At 50.6% G+C, this 22,052-nt stretch overlaps 9 protein-coding genes across 9 annotated transcripts; 6 read left to right on the top strand and 3 right to left on the bottom strand.

Annotated features, from left to right (window-relative positions):
* Positions 1 to 2,248: 2,248 nt before the first annotated feature.
* On the top strand, positions 2,249 to 4,246 carry CCOS01_08843 (NupC family nucleoside transporter; the record flags this gene model as incomplete). Its single annotated transcript, XM_060457003.1, has 2 exons — positions 2,249 to 3,895; positions 3,965 to 4,246. The coding sequence occupies 2 exons, from the start codon at positions 2,249 to 2,251 to the stop codon at positions 4,244 to 4,246; spliced, it is 1,929 nt and encodes a 642-aa protein (XP_060311703.1).
* A 2,155-nt stretch (positions 4,247 to 6,401) lies between these two features.
* On the bottom strand, positions 6,402 to 7,731 carry CCOS01_08842 (cellulose-binding family II protein; the record flags this gene model as incomplete). The annotated part of the gene is made up of 3 exons (XM_060457002.1): positions 6,402 to 6,796; positions 6,884 to 6,889; positions 6,954 to 7,731. 3 exons carry the CDS (start codon positions 7,729 to 7,731, stop codon positions 6,402 to 6,404), a joined length of 1,179 nt encoding a protein of 392 aa, XP_060311702.1.
* Positions 7,732 to 11,102: 3,371 nt separating this feature from the next.
* Positions 11,103 to 11,471, top strand: CCOS01_08841 (uncharacterized protein; the record flags this gene model as incomplete). Its single annotated transcript, XM_060457001.1, has 1 exon — positions 11,103 to 11,471. The coding sequence occupies one exon, from the start codon at positions 11,103 to 11,105 to the stop codon at positions 11,469 to 11,471; it is 369 nt and encodes a 122-aa protein (XP_060311701.1).
* Positions 11,472 to 13,295: 1,824 nt separating this feature from the next.
* CCOS01_08840 (cytochrome P450 86A1) lies at positions 13,296 to 13,505 on the top strand (the record flags this gene model as incomplete). Its single annotated transcript, XM_060457000.1, has 1 exon — positions 13,296 to 13,505. The coding sequence occupies one exon, from the start codon at positions 13,296 to 13,298 to the stop codon at positions 13,503 to 13,505; it is 210 nt and encodes a 69-aa protein (XP_060311700.1).
* Positions 13,506 to 14,111: 606 nt separating this feature from the next.
* Positions 14,112 to 14,986, top strand: CCOS01_08839 (uncharacterized protein; the record flags this gene model as incomplete). Its single annotated transcript, XM_060456999.1, has 2 exons — positions 14,112 to 14,828; positions 14,882 to 14,986. 2 exons carry the CDS (start codon positions 14,112 to 14,114, stop codon positions 14,984 to 14,986), a joined length of 822 nt encoding a protein of 273 aa, XP_060311699.1.
* Positions 14,987 to 15,346: 360 nt separating this feature from the next.
* On the top strand, positions 15,347 to 16,000 carry CCOS01_08838 (uncharacterized protein; the record flags this gene model as incomplete). The annotated part of the gene is made up of 1 exon (XM_060456998.1): positions 15,347 to 16,000. One exon carries the CDS (start codon positions 15,347 to 15,349, stop codon positions 15,998 to 16,000), a length of 654 nt encoding a protein of 217 aa, XP_060311698.1.
* A 67-nt stretch (positions 16,001 to 16,067) lies between these two features.
* On the bottom strand, positions 16,068 to 18,048 carry CCOS01_08837 (amidase; the record flags this gene model as incomplete). Its single annotated transcript, XM_060456997.1, has 6 exons — positions 16,068 to 16,183; positions 16,245 to 16,332; positions 16,391 to 17,266; positions 17,335 to 17,487; positions 17,545 to 17,667; positions 17,722 to 18,048. 6 exons carry the CDS (start codon positions 18,046 to 18,048, stop codon positions 16,068 to 16,070), a joined length of 1,683 nt encoding a protein of 560 aa, XP_060311697.1.
* A 611-nt stretch (positions 18,049 to 18,659) lies between these two features.
* CCOS01_08836 (uncharacterized protein) lies at positions 18,660 to 19,305 on the top strand (the record flags this gene model as incomplete). Its single annotated transcript, XM_060456996.1, has 2 exons — positions 18,660 to 18,941; positions 19,003 to 19,305. The coding sequence occupies 2 exons, from the start codon at positions 18,660 to 18,662 to the stop codon at positions 19,303 to 19,305; spliced, it is 585 nt and encodes a 194-aa protein (XP_060311696.1).
* A 284-nt stretch (positions 19,306 to 19,589) lies between these two features.
* CCOS01_08835 (major facilitator superfamily transporter) lies at positions 19,590 to 21,461 on the bottom strand (the record flags this gene model as incomplete). Its single annotated transcript, XM_060456995.1, has 6 exons — positions 19,590 to 19,829; positions 19,883 to 19,987; positions 20,052 to 20,807; positions 20,873 to 21,164; positions 21,255 to 21,325; positions 21,393 to 21,461. Coding segments are annotated over 6 exons (1,533 nt in total), but the record flags the coding sequence as incomplete, so codon positions are not given.
* Positions 21,462 to 22,052: the final 591 nt, after the last annotated feature.

The following is a 22,052-nucleotide window of genomic DNA, read 5'->3' as shown; positions in this document are numbered from 1 at the left end:
CATAGGGCTCGCTTACTGCTTGCAATTACGAATGACAGGGCTAGCTCGCCAATCTTGGCTTTTCATTCCGCTCATTGCTCCAGTAGTGCGCATGGCGAAAGGGCACATTACTGAGAGACCAATTGAGCATCCGCATCCGTACAACTTCGAGGTAAAAACCTACGGATGAAGTAGCAGGGATTGCTCTTATCGTTGATCTCACGGTACTGTATTGCAAGGTCAGCAGCCATGCGTCTCTTTGGCAGCAGGCTAAGATCCTGTGCCTCAATCAAGCGTCAGACATTGAGACTTTGACAGTACGTCTCGAGCAGGTGTCAATTGTCGAGCCTTTGCATCTCAACTTGTGCCGTGGGCTTGTGTGCTCACCGGCCTCTAGCGGCTCTTTCGATCCATGGCTTGTGGCGCCGCGGCGGCTGATGCAGCTATCGCCAGCCAGTCCCGATTCTCTGCATGTCTCCGTGTCTCTCTGACAAGCTTGGGGGTCACTTCGTGCGCCTCTTAGGGTCTTGGGCGTCGGCCCCTTGGCCATGTCTGCGCCCAGCAGAGCGGAAGGATCTGCCACACACCTTTCCATCGTACAGAAACAGGCCCGGTCTTGAGCCTATCAGACACCCCTTAATGATCTTAGTCAAAGACACCGAACGCGATCCCCAGGAACCCACTGCCTCGACATTACTGGAGGCACCGGAGTCTCAAATCCTTTAGATGACGGTGCTCCGTACTTTGTCCGAGTATCTACGAGTCTACGGAGTACATATCCGCTGGCCGCTGCTAGTGCTTGGGCTTGATACATGACAGCAGAAGAAACGAGCAGATCTCATTCATGAGATGGTTCCAGGGCCATGATTCGTGCGTGGACTCGGCCGACGCGTCTCGCCCACGAGTTCGGCCAGTCTCGATCCTTGCCAGGGCCGCCAATTGTTTTTCCAACGAACCCGGCAACCTTTTCGCACCCACACGCTAGCCCTGCCCTTTTGCTAGACCATCTCTCCCACGTCCAGTCCCGTCTCTCGAATCTCAGTCGACTCCACTGCAAGTATCCATCGTTCCATCAACCTTCCAGAACCGGAAGCACGCCGTTAGCTTTGCCACTCACGTCGAGAGCTAAAGGTCTTGGCCCGGCTCTGATCGAGAGTCTGTGCCGTTGGGTGCGGCGACTATCCCTGTCCAGCTACTGTCAAAATGCAGAAAATAAAAAAAATTGCATTCCTTATCGCAAGCACACCGAGCAACAATCAAAGGGTTCTCAAGACTATACTTTTTGATTAACCCAACCGGTATCTTGACCCCGTCAACTTAGAGTATCGGTGGGCCTTGGCGTACGCGAGTGGGTTTGGTTTCGATTGCTTGACAGATACCTTTTCCCGTCACAACACCGTCTGGCTGGCCCAAGTGGCCGGCAACAGCTTCACCATGGGTCCAAAAACCTGAGAGAGTATCAATAGCGTCGTACTATGAGGATACAAGACCAAAAAGTGCTGCTGATAGACCCCAGAGTATCCGTATGGTCCGTCAGCCCGGCACTTCACGAGAACCGTTGGCGGCCGGCCCACACACAGGTTGGGCGGCTTGCCACTCTCTCTCGTCTGCCCGTCTCAAAAGATATCGTCTTACCTACTCTTTCAATCTGCTCCAATCTCGTCCCTGATTCTCGCGTTGGCGTCCTTCGAACCTGCTCCCCTCCCACACTCCCTTGCTACACCCCGGCCACCCAGTATCTCTGGTGCAGCAGTTGTTCGTCAATCCCACACCCGTGAACCCTGTCGCCCATCCCATCCCGCACCCCTCGTTGGCTAGCCGTTCGTCCAGAATCTGGGTCAATCCACCGAGATGGGCACCGAACCGCATGAGGGTTTCCTCCTCCACACCACAAGGGCGGCGAACTCCATCCTGACCTGGTTGCTGATAAGGTCGACGAGTCGTAGGCATTGCTTTACTTGCCTAGCCTAGCCTCGGCACTACTTTCGGATTTCTTGATCGTCGCACTGGGGCTTTTTAAAGAGAGCTTCCCCTCGAGACTCATCTATTGTAAGGGTCTTGTCTCGTGCAGCTGCTTCCCGAGTCTCTCGCCGTCAACCTCCCCAAAGTACGCCAGGGCGCCTTCAACTGTGTGGCCCACGGTCTCCTCGTTACGGCAGACCACTGAAAGAACTGGTTGTCAAACCGCTCAACGCCTCTTTCAGCCCTACCTTTTCCCCATCTATACTCCTCTTTATCGGTGCGCTTCCAAGAAGCATATTCTCCAGCCATGTCTTCCCAGGTCACCGAGGTCAACCAGACCACCACCACGGCTGGGAGCACGCCCCCCCGCCGCAACTCGGACCCGGCGCTGGAAATTCACAACCAGCACCAGCATCAACATCTGCACCACAGCGCTCGTGTCGATGCCAAGGGTCACGACGACAATGTAACCTACACCAGGACCGGAGAGACAACTGTTCCGCACCAGAGCCATCTACACCAGCACTCTGTCGAGCCCCACGACATTGAGAAGGGCGACAAGCTCAGCGGACCCCCTGATTACGATGGCGAGAAGACTGGCGTCGTGGCCTCCAACGAGGAGGAGGAGAATAAGCCCTCCAAGTTCAAAACCCTCTACCGCAAGTACAAGTGGGTTTTCCACATCCTCCTCTTCTGCTTCTTCACCGGCTGGTGGATTGCCTCGCTCATTGAGCACCGCAATGACAAGAACTGGGTAATTCCGTTCCTTGTCTGGCTCTGCATCTCCCTCCGCCTGTTCTTCTTCTACGTCCCGAGCTCCTACGTCTCCCGGCCGATCAAGTTTGTGTGGCAACACACTGCTCTCGTCATCTACAACGCCATTCCTGCCAAGTTCCGCACTATCGCTGGCGCTGCCGTGACGCTCGCTGTCATGCTCGTTGGCTCTTTCGTCTCAGAGGAGTCGGCCGACAACAACCGCGAGAACCGTGCCGTTTCCATCTTCGGTCTCATCGTCATCCTGGCCTGCTTCTGGGCAACTTCGAACGACCGCAAGCGTATCAACTGGCGTCCCGTTATTGGCGGTATGCTTTCGCAGTACATTATTGCGCTTTTTGTCCTTCGCACCGGCGTCGGTTACGACATTTTCAAGTTTATTGCGGATCGAGCTGGTGACTTGCTTGGCTTCGCCAACCAGGGAACGGCCTTCCTCACTGCTGAGAGTGTGCTTGATCTTCACTGGTTCATCACTGGCGTCATTCCTCCCATCATCTTCTTCGTCGCCATCGTCCAGGTCCTGTACTTCATCGGCTTCCTCCAGTGGTTCATCGGCAAGTTCGCAACCTTCGTCTTCTGGGCCCTTCGCGTGTCTGGTGCCGAGGCTGTCGTCGCTGCTGCCACCCCCTTCATCGGCCAGGGCGAGTCTGCCATGTTGGTTCGTCCTTTCGTCCCTCACATGACCAAGGCCGAAATCCACCAGATCATGACTTGCGGCTTCGCAACCATTTCTGGTTCCACTCTCGTCGCCTATATCAACTTGGGTCTCAATGCCCAGGCCATGGTGTCATCCTGCGTCATGTCCATCCCCGCCTCTATTGCCATTTCCAAGCTTCGCTACCCCGAGAAGGAGGAGACATTGACTGCTGGAAAGGTCGTCATCCCTGACGACGATGAGCATGAGGCCAAGAATGCTATCCATGCCTTTGCAAACGGTGCTTGGCTAGGTATCAAGATTGCCGGTACCATTGTTGCATCGATTCTTTGCATCTTGGCCTTCATCGGTCTCGTTGATGGTCTGCTGACCTGGTGGGGTGGCTACATCAACATCAACGACCCTCCTCTGACTCTCAACCTGATTACCGGTTACATCTTCTACCCGGTTGCGTTCCTCCTGGGTGTTCCCCGTAACGGCGACCTTCTCAAGGTTGCCCGCTTGATCGCCCTTAAGGTTATTGCTGTAAGTGCAACTCCTCATCTGGATATCGCTTGACCACTTGACTTCAGGTACTGACTGGTATATGAATAGAACGAGTACGTTGCCTTCACCGAAATGAAGACGCCCGAGTACCTCGATCTCTCTCCCCGTTCCCAGCTCATTGCGACCTACGCTCTTTGCGGTTTCGGTAACATTGGATCCCTTGGTATTCAGATCGGTATCCTTGGCCAGCTAGCCCCCAGCCGTGGTGGCGATGTCAGTGCCATGGCGATTTCTGCGCTCATTTCTGGCGTCATGTCGACTCTGACGTCGGCCGCTGTTGCAGGCCTTGTTGTTACCCACCAAGTAACGAACCTCGCTGCTAGTGCTTAGGTCACTAATTGGTCTCGAGAATACGAACTGGATAGATATCTCCGTTCGAATGGACATTGTTGAAACGAGAAAATATGACTAAAAGATGTACGATGTTGAGGAAGAAGTGTGCTTGTACAGCGTCGGTTGATGAGAGAAGAATATACACAGTAGTTAGTAATACCCAGTGCACCTGCCAGCAAGCGAGCTGGATAATTCCACTCGTAATATCAACCAACTATGAACTGAGATGAGAAAACAAGGTGTCAAGGAGTCCTCATATACCACTGTCGCCCGACTGGCAAAGGCGTGATCGAAGACTGTCTTGCGCAATCCGTTCTCTTTAATAATGCGATCCTCCCAAAAGTTTTCCCATGTTCTAGCATTTCGCCCCGCCGCCGTCTAAATCCGGCTGATCTCCGTGAGTCAGGCCGAAGTAGTATCCGCCATCCCAAGCCTAATTGGATCCGCATCGAGCAAAAAATTTTGCGTACCAAGGACGACAGGCATAAATCCGCCGGTCTCCAGCGGGCATCGGCGCCGGCCGTAGGCAGCAAGAACGGCTTTGCGACTGGCATTTGAGCCTCACCTTCTCGGCCTCCGCTGTTTATGGTTCCAAATGCAAGTAGGAATGCTCCACGCTTCCATCAATCCAGCTTGGTGCTTCTGGCTTCAGTCGCGAGTCACCGGTCGGAAGTTTCTCAAGTGGGCCGAGGCCGCGATGGAGCCTGTTCCAAGTCAAGGAGGATACCACACGACGTGCCATTAACACCGTCTTGAGCCGCATCCAGAGTCCAGGCGCATGAGCTTCTTAAGCCAAGAGATTCGTGACCTCCGCTGAGATATTCGTTTACTTCAAGCGTTCTTGCTTAGCAACGTCCCGTCGAGTGCTGAATGCCGTCATTACATAGTCTTCCATTTTATACCAACGCTGATCCCTCTTTGAATTCCAATTGAGTGCATCGGCGAAAAACGATACCGTATTAATACGAAACAACGCAAAATGTTGGGTGATTCGTTACCGCCCCAACTAGCAATGTACTGACGCCATTCGGATTCGGCACTCGACAGGAGACTTACATCGGAACCACACTACAACGATCCTGCTACGAGAACGCCTCGGGCTCCATGCCGACCTACGCCAGCTGTCGTGAAGTGCCGCGTCGTGTGGATTTAAAGTCTGTTGAAGGGATGCACGGGTATTGCTGTCCACAAGACAGCAAACTCTACGTGACTGTTTCATAAATTCGATATCGATCTTTGACTGTGGAGATCTGATTGTCTTCGGCTTGCTCCAGTAAACTTTGGGTATTGTAAACTTCATGGGCCGGTCAAGGTCAGCCCGGGCGAGATCCCTCGCGCTTTGTCTGGGATAATAGTATTGTAGTAAATAAGGCGTAATTGCTGGCTGGCAATTACGATTCCGTGTTTGTACACCAAGTATGATATTGTTAGTCATAATCCTGGACATCAACCTCATCTCACACATAGCAGAGTGATACTGAGCGAAACAGCAGCTATGTGCGCGTTCTTACATGTCTTATAAGTTATCTGAGTTGCATCCTAATTATCTCCAATACCTTACCTTGACGTAATTTGAGCTACTATTCCCGCAAGCAAACAGCACGTCTCGTCCGGCTACCTTGCATATTGTCAAAGCATCTAACAGTGGTTTCATATCTGTGTAGATGTTGCCGAGGATACAAGCGCAGAATCGTCTTCAACTTCAAGCATCAGACGTCAACCTCAAGAGTAACGCCAAAGACCAGCAAGCGGCTGCTTTGGCCGGGGGTATTGCTTGCTCGCACTCGTTGGATCATCGGTAAAAACTACCGCAATGCTTGATTCCCATACAGTGACCGGGCTGAGACCTAGCCTGACTTGGAGATTTGATAGTGGTTCCATACAAGTAGTCATGGTTGAAGTATCACGTGGAAGTGTGAGAAGAAAGACACATGGGCTCAGTAAGACAGTGAGATGGTGTTGATTATATACATGTATGTACAGAAGAAAATGGGACCTCAGGGGTCGAAAAATGCCTATAGACAAGAAGTCCTCTTGGGAATTTGAAAAGGTTAACTGCATGTGTCCAAGCATTTAGCCAACAAGGAGCTATGGGACCTTTGATGTAGGGTGGGCATGCAGTTCGAACACGCCAAAGATGTATGTATCAGATTCATGCAGAAAGGCACTGGGAATACCACTCGTTGGTCTTGACACACTGGAAGCCGGAAACGCACGCTGTTGCGCCCGTGTAACCAGAACCACCGCACTGAGCCCAAGCGCCAACGGTTGCTCCGGAGTTAGCTGGTTGAGTCGGGACGGCGGCGGCAGTGGTGGCGGCAGCGGCAGCGGGAGCAGAGCTCAGTGCCTTGGCGGTGGGCTTGGCGGACGCAGTGCTCGCGGGGGCAGCAGAGCCGGAGGAACCAGAGCTCGAGGTGCCGGACTGCCATCCACGTTCGCGGGAGAGCTCGTACCACCAGTTGCGGAGCATCCATCCGTCGAAGTCGGTGATCTGAGCGGCAGATCCAGCGAGCATAATGAAGCTGGTGACACCCGTCGGGGTCCAGTCTATATTAGGGTCAGCATTGACACGGACGATCGTGTGTATGTTATGGTCTCATGTCGGCAAGCTGAGTTGTATGTGTCATCACGTACCGTAGACTGGAAAAAGAGGTTTGTCAGCAAAGTAGTTGCAAGGAAAGTCATGGCAAATAATCAAACTCACAGTCATCAAGGCCATAGGTGTGTCCAATTTCGTGCTGGAGGATGTGGGCACTGGCAGAGTCAAGGGCGCCCATGAAGTACTCGCGACCAATACGCTGACCCCAGTCGCCGCCAGCACCACCGTTCATGCCATCAGTGAGCCAGAGAGACTGGTCGTAGTGCCGGTCAGCACCAGCCGCGCACTTGCTGTAGTCGCCGTTCTGGTTGAAGAAACGACCGCAAGACTCAGCGCACTGGGGGATCCCTTCGGCGTCCTTGTCAGTGTAGACCTGGATGCCAGATGTAGAACCCTGAAGAAGGCTTTTGTCACGAACGGCCCAACCGACAACGTTGACCTTAATGTCGGTGTAGGGGAAGTTATCATAGCCATAAAGCCACTTGTACCAGCCTTGGTGGGCAGTGTTGAGGGCCTTGGCGACTTGAGTGCGCTGAGCCTCTGTGACAGAAGCACTCGATTCCCAGCGGACACAAACGTTGATGGTGCCCTTGGTGGCGATGACTTGATCCCAACCGTAGTTTTTGAAGCCGAAGAAATTAGAGTAGGTGCTCTTGCAGTGATCCCAGACCTCTTTGAGGGGAGTGACGATGTTGGAGGGAGGGCTCCAGCCGGATTGTCTCTTGATAGGACGGTTACGGGGCATATCCTCAAAAGTTCGGGCCTGAACGGGAGCGAGGGCCTGCCACACAGATCCGTCAAGGTCGGAAGTAGTTGAGATGTTCATAGCTTGGGAAGAGGCCGCAAGCGCCACAACGGCGGCAGATGTGGTAGAGAAGCGCATGGCGATGGATGAGAAAGAGAGAAAATTGACAATGTACAAAGAGAAAGAAGCGAATTTGGATCAAGAACGAATGACAAGACAATGAAGTTGGTACCAAGGACCTTGTGAAGCTGAAAATGGATGGACATAGGAGGAAAGTTTAGACGGGAAGCATCCGAAGATATACACAAACATCAACACCAGACTCCGTTAGTAAGTCATCATCGTATCAATCCAACCGAGAATTCCAAGACTCCACCTATTTACTGAGAATGTCGAATTGATTGCTAATTCGTGTATCTGCCGTGTTGGCGGGCATGGCCAAGACTTTCAACGTTCCCATTTGCTTTTCCTTGTGTCCTCGGAGCACTAAGGCCTCCGTAGTCAGAATCAAATGCGGTTGTTCCGCCTAAATTCATTGGCGGGAGAATAAGTCAGCGGGGACTGAGTGACGATGGAAGATTAAGGACCGCTTCCAGGGTGGCGTTGGGTGCCCAAGTTGGGAAACAAATCCTACGGTGTAAAGAGGGGCTTACTGGAAGTCCTTCCTTTCTCGAATGGCTGGCCGGAGATAAATAGCGCCAAGCCTGAGTGAGCAATTCTGGTGTGACATGCGGGTTCTGAATAGAGCACACAAGACTTGAGAAATCCGGGGAAGGGCAAACACGCATGAGGTGCCAAGGGGACGTTCAGTATCCCTAAAAGGCTGAGGTATCTGCCGTGAGGTGTTGTTGGCATAATTTGAAGGGCTCAAGACTAGCTCGTGGACGGCTTTGTGTTACATTTACCCGCGGATCTTGGGGTCGTCCAAACTGTCCCCAAGATCCGATGTTTACACTAACGGGCACAGAGGATGTTCTGTGTTTTCGGGTCGATCATCCGACCAAGAAAACAGACGACTGCCAGGACTCAGCTGTCTGGACTTCAATTAGAGGGGAGAAGGGCAGAAAAACAGTCCATAGACGACTCAGAAGGGGCGGAGAGCAGTTTCAACCCCATCGAAAACGAGTAATGGTGAAACAGATGATTAGAATTTGCGGGACTGACATCCACAAACCTGGTAGTTCCCTGATCATTGCTTTTTAGTCACGTTACATAAACCAAGCGTGCCGGCATGGAGTCCCATCTTGGCAGCTCCATGGCCGAATTTGGATGGAACTCGGCGGTCGAGCGATTCCAGGCTCTTGGCGTCAACATGGTTTCCTCTTCATTGCACGATCCGCTTGGCCCAAGCAGACCAAGACTTACTATCAACGCCCATTCGTACATGTACATTATTTCGCTCTCTATGCCCAGTTGTGGTAGTAATATCCATCGGAAATGTTGCAATGTATTTGTACGATTTTGGAAAAGTGGATGGCCTCTGCGATACAGGTTCCGACGCACGAATTGATGCTGATAATCGTCTCTGTACTTGATAGGGCTGACTTTGTGCGCAACTCTCGGAATTCCCAGCACCATCGGCATCTTAGCTGGGTTGGAAAATCAGATTGAACGATCTTGATGCTCTGCAGCCATGCAGTAGTAGTAGTCAATCAGCCTCATGAACTCTATTCCGTCCGACGTCCATTAGGTAGTTGGAAATCCACGTGTGGTCTTACAATTAAGCATAATGCTTGACATTTTCCCGACCAGACTTCCACGCATCAGCTCTCGTTAAAGTTAGGCTTCTCCATTGAATCCGGAATCCGAATGCCCCACATCGACTGCATTTAATCTACACTAGTGTACTCCGTAATAATGATCAAACTCGAAAGTCAAGGGGTTTCCCCTTTTGAGGGCGGGAATCATTGCCTCTGTACCAATCACAATTGCACGTAAACGGAAACTCCCCGGGTTTAGAGGCGGGGATTCTTGAAAGGATACGAGATGCATGGGTCGAGACCCGGGAAAACCTCAATGGAATACGGATACATTTCCCGTGTATTATCTCCAGCACCCCGTCTCGACCTTTTAAGAGTAAACGAAGGAAATTGACCACTTTCATCGGAGCAAGACAACGCCACCAATGCATGACCTGAGTCTTCTGAATCTTCATAAAGACGTTAGAGACTCCGGCATTTTCTCCTGATTGCCTGCTTAAGTAAGCTGCTGCAAGGAATTCAGCCATCCGCGCTGTCGATACAATAGCCAGATTGCAAAGCCACGGACGCACCGGACACTAGATGGGAACAACTGCACCCGTGAGGTTTTCCATGTGCAAGGGTCGATGGGATCAGTGCAATCGGTGATGGTCTACTCAAAGCTAGTCACCATGAGTAGTGTCCATCCTCAACCGTGCATCCCAGTCCACGCTTGCTACAAGCCTATATAGATATCCTCATTCTGTTGATACTGACTACTGCGCAGCGTCGGCTGACAAAATTAGTCAATAAGGGTATGCTACGGCCCAATAAAGAATCTGCAGAGGGCCTGAACCGATTAGGTGACGATAACTTCGACCTAACAGAGACTTCTCCCGTTGTTGCGTGCAGAGCGGCAAACAGGTCCTAAACGCGGTTGGTTTCGAGGTGGCTGCGAGTGGTTCCGACTGAGCTGAGTCAAGTCCTGGCATCAGGCACGAAAGGAGATGAGCAGAGTTACGAACAAGGCATAAGCTTCGAAGTGCCTTCGGTTGATAGCGCTTGATCGACTCTTCTTTCTCGGCTCACACAAAATTCGGCGACTTGTAAAGTTCAATTACTGTCGCAATCGACGCTCGGTCGTTGTGTCAAGGGCAGTTTTCCTGTTCTCGCGATTCCTAGCAATTCTCGATTACCATTCACGATGAGGAGTAAACACGATAAGAGTCACGGTTAGCTGCGACGTCGGTGACGGGGATGCGGTTTCGTCATTGTTCTCATTTTGTGCCTAAACTGTCTCCTGTGCATCATCTCAAGACATGCCGTCCGATTCTTGCAGGGAAACCCCAATAACTTGCAAGGTATGTCGATCTTATAGTCCAATCATGTTGATGATCTTGTGATTGATGTGCCATATGCTTGGTTCTTCAAGGTCCAACCTCAAACACTCCCGTCTGATTTTAAACCATCCGAAGAGCCGGAGGCACTATGTTGATCGCCATTTGCCTCAGAATAAGGTAGTCTGAGCTTCCATCGTCTTCCAGTTAGTGAGTCACGATATGACTACATATTACAAAAGAGATTGATTCGTCGAATACTGCCAGAGTGATGTGGTTCTAATTACCCTAATATCTTTATTCTCATCATTGAGTTGAACTCAGTTTGTTCTCAAGGTTCTGTGAACCCCGTTTCAACATCATCCGCTCCGCGCAGCAACCCCAGGGACTTTCTTTTTTCTCAAGAAGCTGAACCATTTCTACATTTCCACCATCGCTCCAACTCATTTAAATTTCGGGAAGAAGTGTCAATAATAGTCTAACGACCTGCAACATGCGACCCACCAAGGCTCTTTTCGTACTATTCGGCGCATCTAGCGCATCGGCTGCCACCATTCTGCGACAGGCTGACGGTATTGATTTCGGCAAATGCACGCCAACAATGGATTTTCAACTGGGCCGCACTGGGCGCAAGCCGGATCAAGGCACCTTCTTACCAACTGACCCTCTCGTAGCCAAGGATCAACAAGACGCGCTGAATCCAAACATTATCACAAACCGAATTTGCGATCAGCTCACCAACGTATGTGAGGCGACTCAGGCTGCAAAAGACCAGTGTCAGCAGGCTAAGGCTCAGGTCTCTGCGGCAGGCATCAAAGATGCTTCTGCTGCGACCATGTTCAACAGTGCCATGGGTTTCTAGGGAGGAAAGCCAATGGTCTGATTACTTCGATGGGGGTTGCGGGATGAACTGGAAAGTTGTGCTGTACTCTGACCCCCCAATCGCCTACATTTCAAGTCTCAGAGTCAGGTCGAATGGCTCGGCTGAACAGTCCGTAACACATTGTATGCAATTCGGCGCCAGTTCAAATGTTCTAAATGCAGAAGCTTGGGTGCGGATCTCACACGGAGAGAGCGGATGCAAGGGAAAGCACCATTGGACATAGGTGTGACTTGATAAAGGAAACGAATCAAACTATTACCTGCATAAGGTATACAGTCAAGCCCTCCAAACCCAGGAATCAGTTATTTAAGGCCTCAGTGTGTGAAGATGTTGACAAAAGTACAAAGGTAAGTATTTTTCCCTTTCGAGTGTGACTCAGCTTGTTCGAGGACATGGAATAGATGTTTCGTCCGCGAGATCAAAATCTTGGCTCTTTTAAGCCTCTGATATTTCTATTAATCAGACGAACCATGTTTAAGAGGAGCGATCTGCGTTGAAAATGCTATCCTCAAAGATTTCATTTGACAGGATTCTTAGTCCAAGGCGAAGCATCCTACTATTGCCGTATGTTGAAGTATGGTTAACCGAGGATAAAATGCAGGAAACCCTTACTTATTTATGGGAAAGTGAGGATCATGAAATCTCCCCAAAACAGTAGTGTTCCATTGCTTGTGGTGGTACATGATCTCTAAGCTATTCCATCTGATACTTTTGTCAAAGGTCGTGGGCTCAGTGCTGTGTGGATTTGTGAGGCATGCAGACGTGTACGTTATTTCTGCAGTTGTCGTCGGGGCGCGATGCTAGGACCTTCCACCTAGTACATCAAGGCGAGTCTGGGCGAGTTATCAATTAGCTGCCTGGTCAGAAAATTAGACCCGATAGGAGAGTATCGAAGTGAGGAGAGAGCTTCACGAGGAGAATGGAAAGGACAACGGTTCCAGAGGACTCACGAGATTTGAGGGCGGTGAATGCACATCAGTGTTGGTGCCATCGTTTCATCCACCATCCGATATTCATTTCATTGGAAAGCCCCAAGCTGGTCCAAACTGGTGGAAATCCATCAGCCAAGCGCTAGAGACTCATACTTGTTCGGTCGCATTCATTAGAAGTCCGGTGGCTGCCTGGACGGGGCATGCTCGTAACCCCGCTAAACCCCGCGCACTTCGTGTGGACCAGACAAAAAGTATTGAACGAGACAACAGACAAAACAGTTCCCGGACTTCTAGCCACGGCGCTAATGCCTTTGCTTCTCGAACTATTACATTCTTCAATGCTCAAACTGTTCATGCCAGATGCTAAGAACATAATTGGAATTGGGACCGTCATGATAAATGATTCACAACACCATACAGGGACGATATGACGAGCAACCCATCGTAGAACGCGACATGATAGGCTTATTTGTTGCTCATGGCTCCGAGAAGGAAGCCGCGTAAGGAGAAGCACTAGACCAGCAGGATCTTCTACGATGCTGTTCTTGATCATATTTCCTCACGTAAAGTAGTATACGCTCATTTGCAGGCCGAAATAGATACAGGCATCATCATCATCGCCCGCTTCTGATAATTGAAGCAAGAAAGCCTCGTATCTCTAGGCACTCATTAGGAAAGGCTATAGGTTATGGCCGCCCGCAACAGCTTTGCTGCCCAAGGTCTCCGAACAAGACGAGGTGTGTGTGGGATTCACGTTTCCCCAGAAACCAACGTCGTATGGCCACTTTGGACCATTACGAGAAATAAGAAGGTCCTTGGATAGGATGTCGGTCTTTGGCCTAATCTGGTGAGTTGCTATTCCTTCAGAGATATGGCGGCTGAGGTATTGGGCCAGCAGGTTATGATTGGCTTTGTTTCTGGAAGTCGATATGAGTGTTTGAGCAAAACCATCGCCAGAATTGAGTTGAACAAAGTTATTGTTCAGGTGAGTCTGGCTAGAACATTCTTCGAGTCTTTCCTGTTCAACTTGACAAGGGCGAGCGCTTTAATTACCAACTGGACTTGGCTTCACCAATCATAGTTGATGTCCTGGAAGTTGGAATTACCCTTCTTGGACCCTACAGACTGTTGGGATTCCTCGGACGTTCCATTCTTCATTCAAAGCGACTTGTATGTGAGGGTCGCACGACGAGCCTAGATCGCCCAAAGATAAATTCGTTGAAGCTGGTAACATCAGAAAGTAATTTTACCGTGGGGTGCGTTAATGGTCCGAGCAATCGATCGCGAGAAGGTATTCCAATGAGTAAGGTTTCAATACTCTTGCCACAGGTACTGGAAGAAACCGCACCTGTGGTTTTGGCCCCTGATACACATTCCAGTACTTGTCATCAAGAGGCTTCCACAACGGCCAGTATCATACTAGCCAGTATTGTTACTTAACAACTGAGCAGAACATTAGGGGGCTCTTGACTCAAATATCAAGCCAAGGTTCACGCTGTATCCACCTGCGAGTGTCACGTGTCTCTTCATAGGTGCCAGCCGTATGGCGTGAAGTCCATATATTTTGAGCTTATCAATCTTCACGCGTAAGAGGCTCTCACTCAGGTAAGCAGGGTAAATGGAGGATTTTTGACATGACTGTGCATGCCATCTTTCCTCCCCTTGCACGTCATGCCATGTCGATAGCATGCCGAACTCCCCACGCTCATCGCCCAATGGGACTCACCCCAGACTCATGCCCCAAGTCACCGGTGGCCAGGACGGTGAAGTCGCTTTGACATATCAGGGAGGCCTTATATCCGCACAAGCTATGAATGCTGTCACAGAGCAAGTAACCTTGAATCACCCTCAGCCCAATGCGCTGGACAGACTCGCAAGAACTCAACCCGCGACAGGCGGAACTTTCGGGCCGCCCTTTCTGACTGCAGGGTCGGGCCTGGACCCCGGATGCGCTCCGCTAGATGATAACCTCCCGACTGGCACCTCTGGCCAGATTTGGCCTTCGATGTTTTCCACGGCTGATAGCGATCCCCAAGAGACACCGATATCCTGGATATATGACGGAAGCAGTGAGGCGGTGGATCCGAATTATGCGCTTGGCGATATTCCGTGGTCTCTGCAGTCTCCGGCTACGACGTCAAACCACATTAACTGGCCGATCCCCTCCAATGATGAGCTTGTTGGCCAAACTGTGTTCAACACCAATAAAGGCCTCCCAAGAAGACGGAGTCGTTATCGATTTGTGCATTCCGAGAAGCAGGCCAATCCAGTACCAATTCCTGTATCTACAAGCGTTGGGGAATTGAGTCCTATGCAGCGGTGGAGGAAGTCTCCCCCGCAAGATGAACCAGCCTCCATCACTGCCATACATGACGCGCTGGAGAATAGTACTGCTCGCCTCGACGTCAGTCGAACACCGAATGTTGCTGATTATGCCCGCACTGAATCCAAAGCCAGCTTGGGCAGTGGCGAGAGCAGTTCATCTATACAGTCGGCAAACTCAGTGTGGTCAGCAGCATCAGACACGTCAAGAGGTCGACAGAACGAATCAAGTTTACTTGATCGCACCAGGCGGGGAAGAGTGTCTAAGAAACGCGCAGCTGCCGCTTCCCAGAAAGACGATCGCCCCTTCAAATGCACATTCTGCTGCGATAGCTTCAAGACTAAGTATGATTGGGCTCGGCACGAGAAATCGAGGCACCTTACCTGGAGTCGTGGATTTGCGCACCGCGGGGAGGTTCGGTCATGTCTACAGTGACTGGCAGACCTCTTTGTGCGTACTGCAGCGAGGTAGACCCGTCAGAAGAACATCTTGATGGTCACAACCATAAAGCATGCTACGACCGACCGATAGAAGCAGGATCATTTGGAAGGAAAGACCATCTTGTTCAACACCTCCGCATTATGCACAAACTAGACATAATGCCTCGATTCGATGGATGGAAGGCTGAAGCTGTGCGGATCTCTTCTCGATGCGGGTTCTGTGACGTGGAGTTCATGACCTGGAACAAACTCGTTGACCATCTCGCCAACCACTTTCGCCATGGTGCAATGATGAAAGACTGGAAGGGAGAACACGGATTCAGTCCAACAATTGCGCAGCAGGTCGCGCATGCCCTGCCTCCCTACCTCATAGGTTCAGAGTCGCTGAGTGTTGTCCCATTCTCAGTCACGAATCAGAGCACCAGAGACCATTTTGCTCAGATATCGTCTCGTACACTTGAGTCACAACAAGAAAATGGAAAGAAGACCGCTGCAATAGATACTGCGACGTCTTTACTGCCAGAATCAATCCTCAGATCCAGGGCAGCAACGTCAAAAGCTTTCACAGAGATCCTGGAGCAACATTTGAGGCATTTTGTAAAGGAGCACCTCTCTCAAGGGTTCGACATCACAGACGAAATGCTTAGACAAGAGTCGAGGCGTGTGATTTACGACTGCGACGACGAATGGAATCAGACTGTTGCAGACAATCCCGAATGGCTAGAAAAATTCCGTCAGCGCCATGCTATTGGCTGCGGTGGTGGTGGTGACACTGCCGCCGAGGAAACTCTTGGATTATCAAAAAGCACTTGAGAAAGAATTTGATATTTCGTGTCTCTACAGAAAAAATACAAGTATCCCGCACATTCATCGCTCACTTTCATGCTTGTATGTCTTTGTCAATGATTCTCATGGCGTTTAAACACTCTTCATCATAAAATCGAGGAGCAATGACTTGAAGCGAACACGGGGCGCCGTCGGTTGCTTCTGGATCATCTGTGTTCGGTTTAGCACCAGGCACGAGAAGAACAGCAGAATTAGAACGCAAAGTACTTACAGTCCGCTTCAAAATTTGAGGCCGCTTTCTGGTAGTTGGGATCTCTCGTCTTGGAGGATACCCCATATGGTATTATCCCTGCTGGATACTGCCCCCCCACAGTTAGTTGAATTGTTGGCTGCAGAGAGGCGATTGCACTGGCTTACGTCTAACACATTCCACATCAAGGTGTAGACAGGGATGCCATAGGTATCGTGGGGGACCGCGGTGCTGATTGCTCCGGGGCCGACGACAACATCGAGGTGATACTCGGTCCAAATGTTCTTCCAGCTGTTGGCATAAGAAGCCTGTAAGCCAAGGAACTCATCCAGTTGGTGTACTGTGTCCAGCTCCGTTGAAATAAGAGGCTTTGAAGTTGTGAAAGGATGAACGCCTCGTTTCACTGAATGTACCAGTGGTTCACCAATCTCACTCGCCAGGGCATCCAGACCGGAAGATCCTAGCCCGAAGTAATGGAATCCCAGCTTTCCACCAACACTGGCACTGCAAGCGGGGTTTGCTGGTAATTTGACGATACTGTGCCCTGCGCCAGTCAATTTTGAGACTGCGTCTTGAAGCGCTCGTCGAACAGGCGGCTGCAAGGGATATTCCGGATCTTCGGGAAGGATACCGATGGTCAGGGTCTTGTTGCTTCCATAGGAGCTTCTCCAGGGGGCGTTGACTGCAGATGCGTCATAATGCCAAGGCCGACGACCGATCACTGTTTCCATAAACAAACTGAGATCATCAACTGAATTTGCCATCGGCCCAGCGACAGGGGTGACTCCAGGAAGCTGGAGTTTGCGGAAGGGATAGTTAGCTTGCCCTCCAAACGGCGTTCGATCCGCTGTGGGCTTGAAGCCATAAATGCCGCAACAAAGTGAGGGGATCCGGATTGATCCTGCAATATCGGAGCCAACGCCCAATACTGAGCCTCTGAATGCTACAAGAGCTCCCTCACCACCGGTTGAACCGCCGGCGGTAAGAATCGTCTTGTGTGGATTCAAAGTTCGACCGAAAATGTTGTTCTCCGAGTCGGCAGTCTATTTAACTCTCGTCAATATACACTCGACCAAAACTTTTGATCGATGCAGATCAGCAGGTCACGAACCATCATGGTCTGCGGAACGTTCGTTTTACAGAATAGGACGGCTCCAGCGTCCACTAGGAGATCGACCATCGCCGAGTTAGAAGTAGGCAGTGGCCTTTTCAAAAACTCGACATAACCGACAGTAGCGTAATGACCTCTAACGACGAAAGAATCCTAAATTCATCAGTTCTACAGGCCGAACAGGCGGACAAGTTTTCCGGATGGGGATACCTTGAGGCTAATTGGTAGGCCGTGCAGTGGCCCTACGAGCTCTCCAGTACGCTCTAGGTGCTGGTCAAGTTCTCGAGCCCTCTTGATTCCTTCATCGAAGAATATTTCAGTTAAGCAAGAAGTCTAGAAGATGTCAGTACATGTGATTCGGCGTTCGGGAGCTCGGCCACAACCTACGGTGACGGAGCGGGATGGAAATGTCCTTACAAGCTGTTGAGCGAGAGCAGCGCGCTTGCAAAACGCCACTGCCACTTCTTCCGATGTGAGTTTCTTGTGATGAATCTTGTCGAGCAACTCTCGCGCGTTGTAACACTCTGTGATGTCGAGTTCCTTTCCCGTCAATAACGCTGATTTCCGAGCAACATCTTGGGCTATTAGTCGACCTTCTTCGGCAGTTCCCTTGCCTCGAAGCTTGGCTAGCTGATCATCAGAGATTCTCCATTCCTGAGGTATGTTCCGCTGTTGCTCCAACCGGTGACGAGAAGCAATCGCTTCCCATTCCATTGCCGCGGGCATTGATACTACGCCTTATAGGTTCAGAAGGTATCGTGGAAGAAAGAAGTTTCATAGGTTGCATGCGCTATTGTTTTGATTTGGATGCGATAGTCGAGTAGACCGAGGGCAAGAGACAGAGGAGAAAACTGGACTGTGTTGTCTTCTTTTCAACCCCAATGCACCTTGATGCTAGAAACGTCGCCGGAATTGCGGACGATGGCACGCATCCCGGGCGGCTTGTTGGCGCGTCCAATGGCCCAATAGGGAAGGAGATGCCGCCAGATCTTGGCTGGCAGAGTTGCCGATGCCGTCGGCTGCCGGGAGTCAAAAGACTGATGCGTACTTAGGCTTATAATTCTGAGGAGTCGGCATCTGCGCTCGGGAGATGGATGGGTGACAGCTCTTTCGACTCTGCAACAATTGCGTAACAAACCCCCTCTTATCAGCCTGCGAATACATTGATTGTGAAGAACTATTTAAAACTCCGTCTCGAGCATTCGGCACATGTCCCAGCACGTCGTGCCAATACCAAAAGCCATTCACAGTTCGACTCTCCATCTACTTACTTCGATCCAGGATACATTCGGCAGGTCGACCCGCGCTCAACTTACATCCTAGTCATGGCACCCGCGAGAAGCTCCGATCATGCCCCCTCCCCCGGAAACGCCTTCTCGCCAAGTGGAGTCGCTGTGCCACCCATGCGCATGCCACATCTGGACTTCATCTATCGTATCGTCTGCGATATGGACCCCAACGTGTCCGAAATTGCAAACGTTGATAACACGGGCGTCACTCGTCTTGTTCTGCCTATCTTGAGCGGGTCAGTCAAAGGCCCTAGGATCACAGGCAAGATTGTGGAGAGAAGTGGTGCAGATTGGGCCGAGCGCATTAGGCCTGACAAGGTTAGCACGGTGTAAACAAGTCACCCATGAAGGGAAGTTCATACGGCTTACCGCTCTCTAGGCGTTCTCAAGGTTGCATGCCATGTATACTCTCCAGACTGATGATGGTGTCTTCATCCTCGTCAACGCCCAGGGTGTTTTCCGCACTGGCCCTGGTCGAACAGACAAATCGCCTCGATCTTCAATCAGTCAGGATGACGTTGAGTATTTCACGCACATTAGGTTTGAAGCACCAGGGGGAAGCCCTTACGACTGGATGAACGCTGTGGTAGCACTCGGGGTAATGACCATGTTTGAGGGGCGCCCTATCATCGACTGCTATCGACTCACAAACTTCCCTGGCGTAGCGGCAGAAAAGCTTTGACCTGGATAGTGTGCAGAATTGTCTAACTGGCCACTAGATGTAGGTATCCAGCAAACAGATAAAGACTTCGACATATCTCATAGCCGCATGTGTAAATGTAGTGAGACACCAGGTCAACCACGACGAGCCCAGCCAAGTTGAACAATTTAAAACGCAGAAGTATTCTGTAAATACTAGAAAGACGGAATCTGAATTCTTGCCATACTCGGGAGTGGTGCCAAAGTTCTTACATACAAGCAAACCTCTGGTCAGGCTGGCAAAATAAGATACACGTACTCAGCACACTAAATCTGCATGCGCCTCTCCACAAGTCGCAAGTATCGGGGAGCCAGAATGGTGCGAATGCGCTTGCCCCAGATGATCATAGGAACATACAAAAGACCGATGAGAAGAGAGATAACCCCACTCAGAATGTACATATTGGTAAGGCCCATGTTTGACATCCAGGGCACAAGCGCCGAAGGGACACCTACGCTGACAGCATTACGGACAAACGCGACACCAACAAAGGCTTCGGCAGTCAGCTGTGGAACCATATGTTAGTCAAAGTCATTGTATCGAATATTGATGCATTCACCTCTCGATAAGTATCAATAACAAATGTAAAGGTGATGTCTCCATTTGCACCAAGGCCAAATGCGAATAGTGCGCCGCCGATGCTAGGGAAGATCCAATGCATTCCCTAGAGCTGTTAGTTTAACCAGTCGATGGAGCAAAAGAAGACATGTGGCGCAAAGGTGACTTACTCGATCCGCGGTGACTCCAAACATGACAATACCACCAGCCATCGTGATCACGGGTAGAAATAAGGGATACAGTCGCATTTCCGGCTCGAAAACGCCCCCATTCCTCTTAGCCAAGCGCAAAACAGTCCAGTCTGCTAAAGGTCCGCCGTAAATACTGCCGAAAATGTTTCCAACAAAAGGTCCGAGGTTCATATATCCGATTGCTGCAGTATTGAAATTGTAGGGGGGCGCAGAAAAGACGACGGATACAACCGACATGAACAGTACTAGCCAGCAAACACCGGATGCAAACTGAAGAGCAGTGAACATGACGTGTGGAAGAGTAATGACATGAAGTGGCAAGATGAAAACTCGCAGTAAGGATTCCGAGGTTGGTGTCAATAATCGCATGCGTTCGCGGTAAGAATTCAGTGGGACATTCGTAGCGGGATTGGACCGCATGTAGTTCAGCTCCAGACCGCCTTTATCAAGGCTTCTGACTTTTGCCATATCATTCCCGCCAATCGGTGAGTTGTCGTCTGTAAGGTCGCTTTCGCCGAGGCTTATGGGAATATATTTGGTCTCTTCATACAAGAAAACAAACATGAAGAAGAGAACTGTCAGAGAGATAGAGAGGGCGTAGTATGACCAGCGCCATCCCTGAGTCACGGCTTGGGAGCCGGCAGCCAAAGGCGTCAAAAAGCTTCCTGCCATTACGGCAGTAAAATAGAGACCGTTGGCAGAACCTCGCTGGTGAACGAAGAAAATATCGGCAATCTGTTGCAGGAAAGAATCATTAGCGAAAAGGCGAGATAAGACCAGGGGATTTTGATAAGTATTACAGTCATTTGCACCGCGGTCTCGTTTATAGCGCCAGCTAGTCCCGTGATTACAGCTGTGGCAATAAGTTCTGCGTATGAATGCATAGAAGATGTCCACCACGCTGCTGCAGCAAGAATCGCTGTGGAAACTAAGTACGTTAAGCGACGACCATACTTGATTGTGAACGGAATGAAGAAAATGCAGCCTGTGGCAAGTCCTGCAAGCTGAGCGGACTGCGCGTTGCTGAGTTGGTTGATAGACACATCGAGATCAACGGTCATCTGTTGCCAGAAGACGGTTTGGATCGAGAGGCTATGGAGGAAAGCAAACAAATCGTCAGCCGGGGAGTTGGTCCGCGAAGGGCAACAGATGGATTGGAAAACCGATGTGGCTCTAACGTACTTGGTGAAAGCGGCCACGGTGACGCCCATGGCAAGACTGTAGTTAAGATACTTTCTCCATTTGCTCCAGTTCTATTTCACGCATTCAAAGAGTAAGAAGATGTCATTACCGGAGCATCACAAACAGCAGAATCCGTACCAGTGGGTCGTTCGGGTCTGACGATGGAGTTGGGGATAGAACAAATATTGGGGACTCTGTAGCGTCCTCATCTGGGGTAGAACGCAGACGTCAGCACAGGACTTCAAAGACTTCGAGTAAGAGGCATACAATTGAGCAAGTGAACTGTTCCCGGAGGAAGGGGTGTGTGTTGAGCCATTGTCACTGCTGGGACGTCCATCGGGAACTCTCTACCACAGCGTTGAGGCGAGAGCAGAAGGAGACACAAACAATAGTGGGCTTATGGGCTAGATGTGGTGAGGTGCTGTTGCGTTTAGGAACCAGCCTAGAATATTGTCGCATTTGATGCAGACACAGCAATGAGTCGAGCAGGCAACGGGCATTTAATATAAAATACCAAGGTAAGTTGACCTTCTCAGGAGACTTCTATTTCGGCCTGGGTACTACTCGAAGTTGTGTGACAGCTGGGATTTTGGTGTGTGCCACGATAAGCCACGCGCCCAGGTTAACCCTTTTCAGTCATAGGAGACTGAAGCACCTGCACCACATTTAGATCAGGATGATAATCTTCGAGAGCCCCGGTCGTAATCGAAGACGATGAAGACCATGGCGAGAATGACCAATGCCGTTGTGATAACAGGACTGGGGACTTGATTACAGTCCCTGTGAGTGTACACTAAC

This window comes from Colletotrichum costaricense (assembly GCF_030867565.1).
Source record: "Colletotrichum costaricense strain IMI 309622 chromosome Unknown Scaffold_9.1, whole genome shotgun sequence".
NCBI classification, from domain to species: domain Eukaryota; kingdom Fungi; phylum Ascomycota; class Sordariomycetes; order Glomerellales; family Glomerellaceae; genus Colletotrichum; species Colletotrichum costaricense.
The sequence above is the reverse complement of the archived record's forward strand: the minus strand, read 5'-3'. Positions and strand labels throughout refer to the sequence as shown.